Consider the following 14,451-nt stretch of genomic DNA (forward strand, 5'->3'; position numbering starts at 1 on the left):
GCTGCATATCCAAAAGCTTGGGCATGTGAGCTTTTTTTAAAGTACTCAACAACAGTTGTCACTCTGCTGGTGGTTGTTGAGATGGCTGCAAGTGCCGTCTGGACGCAGAGGTTCAGTGTATGTGCGAAGCACGGCACATGGCGCCACCCAGCGGTTTTGTAGCAGTGGTTACATTAGCTCCATTATCACTAGCTACCGCAATGAGCTTCTGTTCAATATCCCAGTTTTACGTCCGGTAATAGGAAAGTCTTGTATTTTTGTACGTCCGGGAGTGTTTTTGCTGCGATCTGGATACGCCTGCAATGGAGGAAGCCTAGAGGTACAACATTGGCCGCAAAATTTAATTTGCCTAGCAATTGCTTGGCTTCCATCCAAGTCCAATTACCCTTGGAGAGGGTATTAAGAATTGAGTTGGTAAAGTTAGAGATTTTTGAGGCCGGTAAAATTTTCCTATTTGCTTTTGTGTCCCATATTAATCCCAGGTATTCGATCCGTGACCTTGGTGTGAGGTCGGTTTTATCGGAGTTGATCTGCCAGCCTAGATCTTTGAGAAAGTTCATGGCCCAAATTGCCTGTTCAGCTAGTTTATCAGCCTCCTGGTTCATAAGTAAAAAATCATCTAAATAAACGATGACCCGAATTCCTCTTTCCCGTAGTAGTGATGCGACCCAGTTAGTGATTTTGCTAAAAATTTACGGAGCGCTTGATAAACCAAATGGCAGGCAGTTCATGTTATAGATTTTCCCCTTGAACGCTAGAGATAGATATCTCGTGTGTGATTTCTGGACGGGAATATGATAATATGCGTTAGAAATATCAATTTTTACTAAGTAATCTCCCTGCTGCAGGGTTTGGGCTACCTTTGATAGACATATGAGCCTAAATTTTGGGGGATAGACATAGTAGTTCAGTGAACGTAACTTAAAGATCAATCTGTGGGAGCCGTTAGGCTTTTGCCTTAGAAAAATTGGCGATAAGTAACCGCTGTTAAAGCTGTTAATCGAGATCGCATTGGCATCCAGTAGGTTCTCAATTTGAAGAGACATAATTTCTGAGTTTTTTGGCTCATATAGTTTGCTGTTGCACGCCAGTAAAAGGTTGTGAAAAAAAAACTTACCTTGACATGTACGGATGTAGATAGTGAAGTAAGGTTTTGGGATTTCATCTTTCTGCGTTGGATCTGTTAGGAAATATCAATAATTAGTATTGGCACTAGGTTGAACACTCACGAGTAGTCCAGTAATAAGAGGTAATAGGGGAAATGTTACGATATTCACTTTGCGTCGGTAAGCCTTAATTTTCCGGTCGATATCTGCGGGTGTTAGGGGGATGGAAGAGGATTTGTTACATAAATGGAGTAGTTGGTTTTTAATGCGGGATTTTACGGTTCTATCTGAGAAGTTAGTCTGTTAGGAAATATCAATAATTAGTATTGGCACTAGGTTGAACACTCACGAGTAGTCCAGTAATAAGAGGTAAAAGGGGAAATGTTACGATATTCACTTTGCGTCGGTAAGCCTTAATTTTCCGGTCGATATCTGCGGGTGTTAGGGGGATGGAAGAGGATTTGTTGCATAAATGGAGTAGTTGGTTTTTAATGCGGGATTTTACGGTTGGTTCTATCTGAGAAGTTAAAGTCGTCAGGGTTGAAAAGGCAGGGAAATTGTACAATAAGGGAATCGAAGGACGGAACGGACATTGTGGAAGGAAAAGGGGAACGGTTAGTTGTGTCTAGTTGCTCACCAAGAATGCCTGAAGTAAGCGTCAGTAGTTGAGATAGAGGGAAATGGAGATGCTGCGCACGCAAGATAGCTCCTTAGTAATTAGTGCACAAATTTAAAATCAAATTTAGAAGCATAGCGTTAATGTCAGTAAAGATGCGTCAATAAAGCTGCCTAACTTACGATTTGACATTTAAAAGGTTACCACAGAAAAGACAAGGTGATTTAATTGAAGGGAAACCATAACAAAATTAGCACATAAAATAGCTAATAGAAAGGGAAATGAAAGGTTCGCGAACTATGTGGAAGGTTTGGAAATGGATCTTGGAATGCTTAAAAATTTGTTTGTCCAAATTAAATAGAAGATGTTAAGCTAAAGTTCAAAAGAAAAAGGGAAAGGAGAGGAAATATCACTGTTATAAATAAGTATTATTGAATGCTGGGGTGTCAACTTTAACAACAACGTAGGTACGGTAATAATAATAAAAATATATGAATATCAGGCCTTTCGAGGGGAAGTAATAGGAAAATGAGAGAAAATTATTGGTTGAACGTTAGAAAACTCCATAGAAATAGAAGTTCCAGCTCTCGGTTCTCGCTCGAAGTTTATTGGATCTTCTATTCCGTTTACGTTTTCCTATATCTGGATCTGGATCTCGGACCGGCGGCTCACGGACGTCACCAGAGTGGTCCTCCATTTAGTATACAACATAATACTTCCTTACTCACCACCTTTTAAGTCTTTGTCTTGTCGTTGGATACCACTTTTCTCTCGTTGAGTTAATACAACATCTATTTTAATTCCTAAAGGCTTTTACACCTATTTTTGGAAACTGTTTTAAATCAACCCTGAAAGCGGAATGAATCCGTAGAATTTTTATTTGAATTTTATAAAACCGATAAATGCTTTAAAAACTTGTTTTTATTTATGATTTTAAATTTTCGCGCGGAAACGCAAGCCGCTATGCTGTGCTGTTTCCGCTCGTGACTTCACTCCGTTTATCTGTATCTCTGCAGGGCTACTACGAAACTCGAAGTTCGCGTCGTACCGTCCCTCTCGCTCTGGTTCTAAATAGTATATGTATGTGTCAGTAGTATAAGTAGTAGCCCTGCTGGTGATGTAAGACGTTTCGTTTTTTTAAAAATTTTTACAGGTCTAGGGAAAGATCGGCATACATCTATGGTAAGCTACGAGGGGAGGTACATAAATTCGCGGAATGAAGTATTTGTACATTAAATGAAACAATATATTTACCCTCGAGTTTAATGCATTTTTCAGATCGGCTAATTAATTTATGTAAACCATCAAAAAAATATTTTTTATCTTTGCCCTCAAAATGAGCCGAAATTGCTTCCTTCACTTCATCATCGTCACAAATTTTTTTCCTCGTAGTTCTTTTTTTGAATTTGGGAACAAATCATAATCGCTGGGGGCCAGGTCCGGGCTGTAGGGTGGGTGAACCAGCGATTTGAAGCCGCATCTGTTAAGAGCAGCAGTCGCAATATGGCTCTTGTGAACCGGTGCATTGTCGTGCAACAGCAACACACCCTTTGACAGTTTTCCTCGCCTTTTTTCTTTAATGGCTTCGCGTAGTCTTTCTAATAGCATCGCATAATATGTCCCAGTTATCGTAACACCCTTGTCTTTTGAACATGAAACTACCGTGTGAACACGTCGAGACTCATATTACATGTCGAGCTAAACTCGATTTAAGACGTGAGTTATCCGGGTCATTATATTTAATACCCTTGTCTTTGTAGTCAATCATGAGAATCCCTTTTGTATCCCAAAAAATCGTAGCCATCACCTTTCCGGCCGATTCTGATACCTTGAACTTCTTCAGAGGGGGTGCACCCTTCTAATGCCACTGCTTAGACTCTTGTTTTGACTCAGGTTCAAAATGATGAACCCAAGTTTCATCTCCAGTTACAATTCGTTCCAATATGTGGGTAGAATTGTCACCGCATAGATTCATAAATTGCTTCGATGCTTCAACTCGTTGTTCCATCTGCTGCGGTTTGAGCATTCTCGGTACCCACCTAGCACTCACTTTCGTCATGCCAAGATGATCATGTAGGATCCTTAAAATTGTTGTATCTGATACACCAACTAATGCAGCTAATTGCTTTTTTTTAAGTCGAGCATCTTCTAATACGAGTTTTTCTACTTTTTGTAGTTTTTGTACAATATCCGACGATGTGACGTCAATCGGCCGTCCTGGGCGAGGGTCGTCTTCAATTGACTCTCTACCACGTTTGAAGAGTCCAGACCACTTGTAAATCATGGTTTTAGCAGGACTTTGGTCCCCGTAGACGGCTTTCATTTCATCCATTATAAGTTGCGGAGGTTTTCCTTGCTTCGACAGAAATTTTATCACAGCACGATATTCAATTTGCTCCATAGTGGCACGTTTAATCGGAATAATTTGTTTAATCTTTAAAACAAATGACGGTTTTGAATTGACATTTACACATTTTTTTTCTAAAGAGTTTTTGTGCGAGATAAGCAGAGGTTTAGTACTATTTTACTTTTTTCTACTTCATTCCGCGGACTTTTGGACCTCCCCTCGTACCTAGGTAATTGAAGAATTGTTTTAAGAAAATATTTTAATTTTTAAATTGGTCACTTCGACTTCTAAAGGATTAAGGAGTAAAATAAAAGATCAATATTATTATATTGGTTCCGTAGCCAAATGGAAAAAAACGGATCATGTCTGTCTGTCTGTCTGTCCGTCCGTATGTCACAGCCACTTTTTTCCGAAACTATAAGAATTATACTGTTGAAACTTGGTGAGTAGATGTATTCTGTGAACCGTATTAAGATTTTCACACAAAAATAAAAAATAAAAAATAAATTTTGGGGGTTCCCCATACTTAGAACTGACTCAATTTTTTTTTTCACCAAACCCATACGTGTGGGGTATCTATGGATAGTTCTTCAAAAATGATATTGAGGTTTCTAACATCATTTTTTTCTAAACTGAATAGTTTGCGCGAGAGAGACTTCCAAAGTGGTAAAATGTGTGTAAAAGTAAAAAAAAATTATGATGTACATTGAGATCTATAAATTAGAGAGAATTTTTGGTCAAAATCAATTGTCTGATAACGTCCGAAATATTATTTTTGTGCGCATCACGTTCTAAAAATTCGTTCGTTTCTTTGACGACTGTGCCGAAACACCTCACAGCAGCTTCGGATGGGTAGCTCAGGCTTTTTTTATCCGAATTGTACTCCCGCTGGCTAATCCATAAATGTATGGCACTTTTTTCTGACGTAAAACTTTGTTTGCATTGCTTACATTTTTTTTTCTATATTTTTTTTACTACCCTAGTTTAGGCCCGCGAATGTACATTTAAACGTTCTCGTCGGGACTGCTCCACAATCGTTCCATATGACACAGTTCTGGGATGACCCGGCTCGACATTCTGATTCTCTCTTTTGTCAAATAGTAAACGTAAATTAAAAATTTGATCCGCAGAATCATCCTCACGATTCAGTTTCATTATGGAACTTTATCACCCTTGTTACCAGCAAAGATTTAAAAGTGCACACAAAGCTGTGGCAGTTAGGGTCGTTATTTCTGTAATTATAATCCCTAACTTGGCCAAACATTTTTTCGATCGGGTCGGAATTAATATATCTTGGCCGCATTATCGTAATATTTTTCTGAGAAACTGACACAGCTTCATAAAGCTTTTTATTGTGATAACAAAAATTTTAAGAGAGGGCTCAGATTTTTCCTGTCCGTTGCCTGTTATACAGCGTGTATTTTTGATACTACCTCAAACTGTAACCAGACGAAGATTTAAGTGCTGTGAACCGATATCACAACAAATTGTTAATTTAAAATTGACTACCAGAGCGTAATTAATTTTTGATATATTTTCGAGCAGCAATGTAAAAGAGAGAAATGTTCTGTGACAGCTGTCACGTCAACAAGTGCGACGTTTTGAATAAAACAAAGCAATATCACTTAGTGATACATTGCGTGGTAATTAATTTTGTAAGGAAAATAATAACTTAATAAGTCAAAATTTTCTACTGAAACATAATAATAACATGTGATTATTAAGGCCTTCACTAACTACCCTTAAAGTTTGAGGTAGTATCAAAAATACACGCTGTATATTTCATACCTTTTAATTTTCTTATGCTATCTCTCCAAAATTTATGGTGTGGTGACTTGGTGGTCAACGCTGCTCGGAGAAATTGGCCTGTTTTGATTTTCTTGGACAATGTCGCTGCTCCATTCACGCTGTCAAACAGCTGGTCAAAAAAAAGCACAGTCTCCGCTGGATTTTTCAAAGTTCTGCTTTTCCGTCAACATAATGAGCTGAAAGTAAAAAAAGAACAGTGTGTTTTGTTTCGATTAGCCCAATACATTTGCATTTGAACTTGCTAGACCAGGAGATGGTGACACAAAATATTAGGTCATTTGTACCAGTATGGCGGACTGACAACAAGGTCCCTTTTCCCAGATAACGCCACATTTTCTTTTTTGTCATTCCATAATTAGACCTCTGAAGAACCGCCATATTGGTACAAATGACCTAATATTTTGTGTCCACCATCAAGATTGAAAATAATTAACAATCGTTAACTCATCATCTGATGTATCCTCAATTTTACCTGATAGAATCCAACCGAATTCAGAATTTATAAGGTATAGATTCTCTTGAAGCTGTATTTTTTCCATCAACATCATTGAATAATAGTAGTCGTTTCCTATTAAAACATCCACTCGATCCGACAAGAAACCATCATCAGCAAGTACTAAGTTCATGTTATTATCCATTCTGATAATTCTTGTCCTGGAGCGGAAATATCTTGAGTAATAGACGGTACAACATTTGCGAACAATGCTATTGTTTTGTCGGTTCTTGTCTGTATCTTAAGCTCGACTAACTGACTGTCGATTTCTTGCGGCCTCTTTGCTCCAAACGTGAATACAAACAGATGATTGTCTTCTACAACCTTCAGATTTAATTCCTTCGCAATTTTACTTGTCACATAGCTCCTCTGGCTACCAGAGTGCATCAAGTGTCGGCACTTCTTTTTAATTCCGTTTTGACCGGTCACATCAACCACCGCCGTTTGTAAAACTGTAGGTCCTCCTTCACGTACATGTAAGGTGTTGACATGCTTGACATCTGGTTCTGACGAGAACATCTTGGGACACAGCGCTCTGTTGTGTAATCCCCTTTTACCGCAATGTGAGCATGTCACCATCCCTTTACAAGCAGCACTCTGATGTTCAGTTTGAAAACAGCATCAACAGCGGCCAATTAATTTCTTTCTTCTTTCAGTTATTGTCTTAAACTTGGTGCATTTATCATTAAAATGATTATCTTGACAAAATACGCACTCTAGCCTTCTTCGTTTCTGTTCAATTGTTTTCTCTGACTCATGTCTCTTGAACTCATGATGTCTTTTCCATGGTACAAAGGATCCAGCAAACGCAGAATAGAGGTGAGACGTACTAGGCGAAACGCGGACTAAGTCTTGCGAGTACAGTCGCCATCAGATATATGGTAGCGGCCAGGTACTCAAATATTTCAGAGCAGCATTAAATTTCAATATATTAGTTACGATAGATAAGGTCTATAATATCGGACCATATAATTCGCCATAAATTTGGGAGCAGCGACTTTTCAATTAATTCGTGACATACAATAAGATAAATATATCGTAACAAACAGATCGTCAATGGTATCGAAGCAGTCAGGGCGGTCATAAAGATCGGAACATTTATGGAATAATATACTGTAAATCTGTGTCATAGTACCTACACATTTGAATTCGTTACTATCTACTTGAGTTCTATTGACTTAAGTTGTCAATGTCAAGGATGATTTTGACGACTATTATGGGTGAGCAAGTGAGTTTCTTAGACACATGAGATAATTTCAAGCAGCATTCTCGAAAACTGTATCAATTGATAGTATTCATATTAATATAAAAACTTAATATAAATAAAATAATGATTTAGTAGAAAATACTTTTATTTTAAGAATCAAACACAAACACTATTTACTTATACCATTAAAATAACCTTTTAATACGTGTTTCACTACCCGTAAACTAAATAAAACTACTACTTTTCTTCAGCCTGTAAAAACGTTAGTACTTCGTGTAACTTCCCTCGGCGTTTAATACAGCTTGCAATCGTCTTCGCATTGAGCCGACCAGATTTTCACACAAGTTTCGCCCTCTAAAAGACTCCCAAACGTTGAGAGCGTGGCGTCTTAAAGCATATTTGGTGCGACACTGGTTTCCGTCCCACTCTTGCACCATTTTACCCCATAGATTTTCTATGGAGTTGAGATCGGGGCTCTTTGCAGGCATTTTTATGCGAGTCAGCTCATCTCTGTGATCATTAATCCATCCCTGAACCAAGCGAGCATTATGCACCGAGCTGTTGTCTTGCATGAATGTTATATGCTCATTGGGGTAAAATACTTGGGCAGTAGGCAAAAACGACTCCTCAAGTATTTCTTTGTAATCCACCGCATTCATACGACCTGTAATTTCTACCAGCTCCCCTGGGCCGTCTTTACACATCCAGCCCCAAAATCCAATTGTAATACGCCCACTCTGGCGATTAGGCACTACATTTTGCTCCAGATAACGCGTATTGTCTGGTCTCCATAAACTCATTCTGCCATTATCTGCTGAACAGAACACCTTTTCGTCCATAAAAATTACTTTATTAAAATTTTGATTCAAATACCTAGCTGCAAATTGCAACCTATCCTCTTTGTGTCTATCAGTTAGTGCCGGTTTCCTTGCTGGCACTCTATTTTGTAAACCACCCTCTTTTAGACGCCGTCGTATGGTACTGCTCGATACTTGGTATTGATTTGCAAACTGGGTGGTATTTATGAATCTTTCTTCACGAGCTTGATTTATAATATTCATGTCCTGACGCAGTGTCGTAGAACGCGGACGTCCAAAAGATACGTGATTCGACAAAGCTCCTTCTTGCTGCCATCTTTCCAGCCATCGATACACGGTGTTTCTCTGAAATAAAATTTTAATTTATTAAATCATTATCGTAATAACCTTTGCATTTAAATCATGTAAGTATGTATAGTGTAGTATACTGAAACTCCGACTTCATTAGCTACGTCTGTTATAGGCAGACCATCATTCCGCAATTGTATAATTTTCTTTTTTATTTCAGTATCTACGCGATAGGGTATCATGGTCTTGGGCAAAATTGTTTAAGATTAAAATAACAATTTTTGCAGTCTACTTTCGATAAAATAGTACGAGGATAACAATTGCAGGAAATTGTCAACGTCAAGAATATAGAAAACCAAGAAAACTGAAGAAATCAAATATCGAACGCAGTTTGAAGTAGGACTACACGCGTTAAAAGAGTTCGCACGTGAAAGATAATTAGCAAGTAGGTTCTAGTACTTGATCAACAATTCAAACGTGATAGATATAAGATACCTATACTAATCATTTTAAGTATCTACCAACAACAATTAAGTTTGCATTTGTAATATTTTTTCTTTGTAATTTAATCAGTTGTATTTTTCTTTTGTTGTACAATAAAGTGTTTTACTACTACTACTATTACTACCTAGATACCTAACTACTAAAAAAACTTTAACTTCTCTGGGTTGAATAAAATAGCTAGTATAATAGCTGCCAGTATAATAATAATAATGTTATTTACATCCAAAGAAATCAAAAAAGAGAAACACAATTCACGTATTTACTTGCATCAGATTTGAACCCATGACTTTGTGCTTTAATAGTCATGGGACTATCAATTACGCCATAAAGTATCTGACATAATTTGACGAAATTAAGGTACTCATTCTACGCCCGCCAATTTTGACATTGCGTCGAAACAACGTTTTTAAGGCATTTAGTTTTGTTAAAAAAAAATTGTCTAAAGCCGGGTCCGCTGCGACGAAAATCTTTACAAAACATTGTTTGTCTAACATGTTAGCCAAACATGTTAGTAAAAGTGCCCGTCCGTTGCAACATTAATTAAAAAACGTTTTTGTTGTTCCAAACATTGTTCACGCACAAAATTTATCATGAATACCGACGAAGAGGACGTCTTATCTGTGTTGGCGGTGATGGATCTGATCCAAAGAAGTCAAAACAGGAATAGATTTCGTGTCAGGCCTTACTTAAAGCAACGCTCGTTTAACATATACCAAGAATTGCAAGTTGAAGACAGATTTGGATTAAAAAACTTTTTTCGCTGTTCAGAGAGTGATTTTGAAGAACTGTTATTATTAATATTGCCAGATATACAGAAAAAAACAACGTGGCGGAATGATGTCATTCCACCTGACATGAGATTAGGTGCGACTTTACGATATTTAGCGACGGGAGACAGCTACACCAGTTTAATGTACCAACTGAGAATATCTAAACAACAACTGTCAGAACTGGTTCCAGAAGTGTGCATGGCTCTTTACAAGAGCCTAAAAAATTTATATCTAAAGGTAAGCAATTTTTATCTGTAATAATTGTACATTTGGGGCTGTGGCTTGTTTCATTTGAAATTCATCACAGCTTTTTTGGCCGGGATACACGAGGCTTGTTTTTCAAGCCAGAGTAGCAAGATAGTGCTAACTAGTAAGCTAGCAAGCTAGTGCGTCTATTCTCGTGTATACAAAACTAGCCTGCTGTCAGGCTAGTAGTACCATATGTTCAAAAGAGGACAGTATGACTGACTTACTAGCTCCTACCCTAGCTTGCTATCCTGGCTTGAAAAACTAGCCTCGTGTATCCCGGCCATTTTGGTGAAGTGAAACGCTGCGAGGAAACCTGCACATATCTATGACGCCAATCAAATGTCATATAGGTACTATAGGCTTTTGATGATGAGGTGAGATTTGTTTACATATCATGTAAAGTTGAGAATTAAAATGAAATATTCTTTGGGCACAATAATATTTATTTTTAAGTATAGGTACATCTTATAGCTACGTTGTAGTCTTAGGTAACTTTACGGTAATTTATTTATTGAATTTTAACAAATAATCAATTGCTTCCGTCGTTTCTTGATCGCAAATCTCAGTATTTTCCATTTGAGCAGATGAAGAACTAGGCCTAACTATGGTTTTATTATCTATTATAAACACTGCTGGCAGTTCCTCCAGATTATTATACTGTGATGGCTTAGATTCTCTAATTAAATGTCCATCATTTGATAAACCTATAACCGTATTTAACGGACAATATGTAGGCAGGGCATTATTTGATGGTGATAACATTGCTGATGACTGCATTGGTTTTGACTGTCGCAAGTCTGGCTGTACGCAGACCGATGTGCCAGCAATTTGAATTGATGGCTGCTTATTGATGGTAGATTGTACTTCATGTATGTCTGACTGTCCATAGAAAGAAGTGTTTGGTTCTGTATCATTTAAAGTCATAGGCGACTCTGGGTTTTCTAATAACTCGCAAGAATAGTCAGAATAATCACTCGTACTGGTAGTAGATCTATGGTTAAGATTTGCCACTTCACAATTGTAGAATAGAGTTTGGATGTCTAATTTTAATTTGCTTTGTTCGATTGGCCGAAACTTTTTTAATTGAGCAGCAACATATACGCCAAATGAAGTAACATCATCCAAATCTGTACTCGATGGTTGTCTTTCTTTGATGGCTTTCAAAGTTGACATGGCCTCAGAATAAAGGGCGGTATTTCTATTTCTTTTCTTATTAGGAAACTTAGATGGCGGTGGCAGTGCCGTCGGGGCTGGTAGCGGCGGGGTTGCTGGTGGCGGTGTCGGCGTAGCTGGTGGCGGTGTCGGTGTAGCTGGTGGCGGTGTCGGTGTAGCTGGTGGCGGTGTCGGCGTAGCTAGTAGTGATGATGACGTGCTTTGTGGTGATGGTATCTGAAATATAACAATAACATTTATTTATTTGTTCACAGATGCCTTCAACTGAGGCTGAATGGAGAAGGATATCAGCTGGGTTCAACTCTAGGTGGAATTTTCCTCATGGCATAGGTGCCTTGGATGGCAAACATGTCATAATGGAAGCCCCAGCAAATACCGGCAGTCTTTATTATAATTATAAAAAAACATTTAGCATAGTACTTCTTGCTATGGCAGATTATGATTATAACTTCATTTATATTGATGTTGGCAGCCAAGGGAGAATATCTGATGGAGGAGTCTTCCAGAATTCATCGCTGTCCCGAGCCCTAAATAGTAATACTTTAGGATTGCCTACAGATGAACCATTGCCCGGAGAAGAAGTAAATTTGCCATATGTTATATTGGCTGATGCTGCCTTTCCATTATCACACCACATAATGAAACCTTACAGCGGTGATCATGAACAAGGTTCACCAGAGAGAATATTCAATTACAGATTAAGCCGAGCTCGACGGATTATAGAAAATACCTTTGGTATATTAGCGTCTGTATTTCGGGTTTTTAAAAAGCCCCTGACTGTAGAAGTCAAAACTGCAATATCGGTCATATTAGCTAGTGTAGTTTTACACAATTACCTCAGAAGAAATAACATCAGCAGAAACTTATATTCACCACAAGGCACTTTTGACACTGAAGAAAATGGTAACTTGATACCTGGTCAATGGAGAACTGAAGCACAAATGGAGGGCTTGCAACCACTACCACGATTACCAAGACGAACAGCCGTAGATAGCCAGCGGATTCGAGATAATTTTGCCTCATACTTTGTCAGCGAGAGAGGAATGGTTCCATGGCAGTATTAGTATGTCATCTTGGCATTTATATATACTTTTATATTATTGTTTCTGCTTCATTGAAGAATAAAATATATAACTAGTTATAAACATATTATAAATATAAACGTAGTTGCAGTTTTATTATTCTTTACGTTGCAAATCATTTTAATAGGCAGCAAACAAGATAACCTAACAAATTAATACTTGTAGGTATTAAAATGTTAAATAATATAATAAGTGTGAAAAAATAAGTACTTACCATATCATCTTGTAAATTGCTGACTGAATTTTGCGGTATATTAAAACATATCATATTTGATATTTCTTCGTATGCAAACCATTTTGAAATGTATACATCTTCTGCTCCGCTGCCCGTTTTAAGCCCAGTAACCTTCTTCTTCTCTCTGTTATACTGTCCACGAAGGCTTGTCCACTTTGCCAAAACCTCCTTTGCAGTGATTCCAAACACTGATGCAATCTCTTTGATGGCATCCTGCTTCTTATTTTTAATTTTATGGTCACTAGAAGACACATCCCAAATGACGGGCCGTTCCTTTATTAATTGGATAAAGAACAAAGTCTTTTCCTTATTCCACTCCATTGCACATCAAGTCAACAATCAAATCAATTAAAATTAATTCAAAGATGACAGTTGACACTTTGACAGGACAACCGAGACCGACACAGTATGAGGGCAAACACAAAATAACGCTGCACCCCCCTCCGCAGGCGAACGCGGGGATGTTTTCCATCCGTCGCGGCAAACATGTTTGAGTGTTTTTGCTAACAAAAACATTTAGACCACGCCCCTATTATGTTAGAAAAACATGTTAGGTGTTAGAAAAACACAAAAACACGTCGCAGCGGACCCGGCTTAATTCGAAAAAGACGGAAATATATTTGTCACGATGACAAATCCACACACACTCTTTTCGATGAATGCCACAACAAACCATTTCGTTCTAAATTTAAATTAATGATAACATATTATAAGGATCACAAGTGGAAATTCCTAAAAAAAAACAATTAATCCGAACAAAGAAATTTAATTAACAGTTATGTACAACTTTATTTTACAACGAAAACGACATATTCAAATCGATAACAAATCAGCACTTATTTTAACACTTCCAAATCACTATTAGAAAATAAGAAAACTCACGTGGAAACCAGAGGAAAGTAACGGGGAAAATAGCTCACGTAATCCTGGGTGATGTCACCTCGCACAACCGTCCGCGCCGACCGCCTCGAGCAAAATGGCGTCTGTACAGAACTGTCGGGCTTATATAGGAGCGAGGTTCGTCACCGAGGGTTAGAGGGGAGACCAGCTTATAATATAGTATCAATGCCTGTCTGAAACCTTATTTTCATGAGTCCAATCTTAACTATTTTAAATTGTATTACACAAACTTAAGGTACATTTTCCATAAATGATCCGATCTTTATGACCACCCTGACTGCTCAGATACCATTGACGATCTGTTTGTTACGATATATTTATCTTATTGTATGTCACGAATTAATTGAAAAGTCGCTGCTCCCAAATTTATGGCGAATTATATGGTCCGATATTATAGACCTTATCTATCGTAACTAATATATTGAAATTGAATGCTGCTCCGAAATATTTGAGTACCTTGGCCGCTACCATATATCTGATGGCGACTGTACGCGTCCACAGAAATACTTGATCCAAAGACTAAACTCAATTGACTCATTGCGTAAACAAAATGATTCCCGTAAATGCGCTCCCGTGATTGCGTATACACATAATACTTAATAACGCGTTTTAGTAGTTTTACAAATATCAAACTATCGAATTCCACGTCACATTTTTTTTATATATTCATTATATAGCAACCTCTGCGCATGTATGTCGTGATAATATTATCCCTCTGTCACTCAATAACCTCAATTTTAATATTTGGGACAAATTCGGATATGTTTTATTGAAATAAAAAACTTAATTTTTCAGTTTTTTAATATTTTGTTTTATTTATAAAAAAAATAGAAAAAAGGGAGTGTTGCTCGTAG

At 37.7% G+C, this 14,451-nt stretch overlaps 1 protein-coding gene across 1 annotated transcript; it reads right to left on the minus strand.

The window, feature by feature from the left end:
* Positions 1 to 9,885: 9,885 nt before the first annotated feature.
* On the minus strand, positions 9,886 to 14,241 carry LOC141441919 (uncharacterized). The gene is made up of 2 exons (XM_074106811.1): positions 12,587 to 14,241; positions 9,886 to 11,596 (listed from the first exon to the last, which is right to left on the minus strand). Exons 1-2 carry the CDS (start codon positions 13,016 to 13,018, stop codon positions 10,712 to 10,714), a joined length of 1,317 nt encoding a protein of 438 aa, XP_073962912.1. The 5' UTR covers positions 13,019 to 14,241; the 3' UTR covers positions 9,886 to 10,711.
* Between the last annotated feature and the right edge of the window lie 210 nt (positions 14,242 to 14,451).

The sequence above is a fragment of the Choristoneura fumiferana genome, chromosome 24 (assembly GCF_025370935.1).
Source record: "Choristoneura fumiferana chromosome 24, NRCan_CFum_1, whole genome shotgun sequence".
Classification (NCBI taxonomy): Eukaryota; Metazoa; Arthropoda; class Insecta; order Lepidoptera; family Tortricidae; genus Choristoneura; species Choristoneura fumiferana.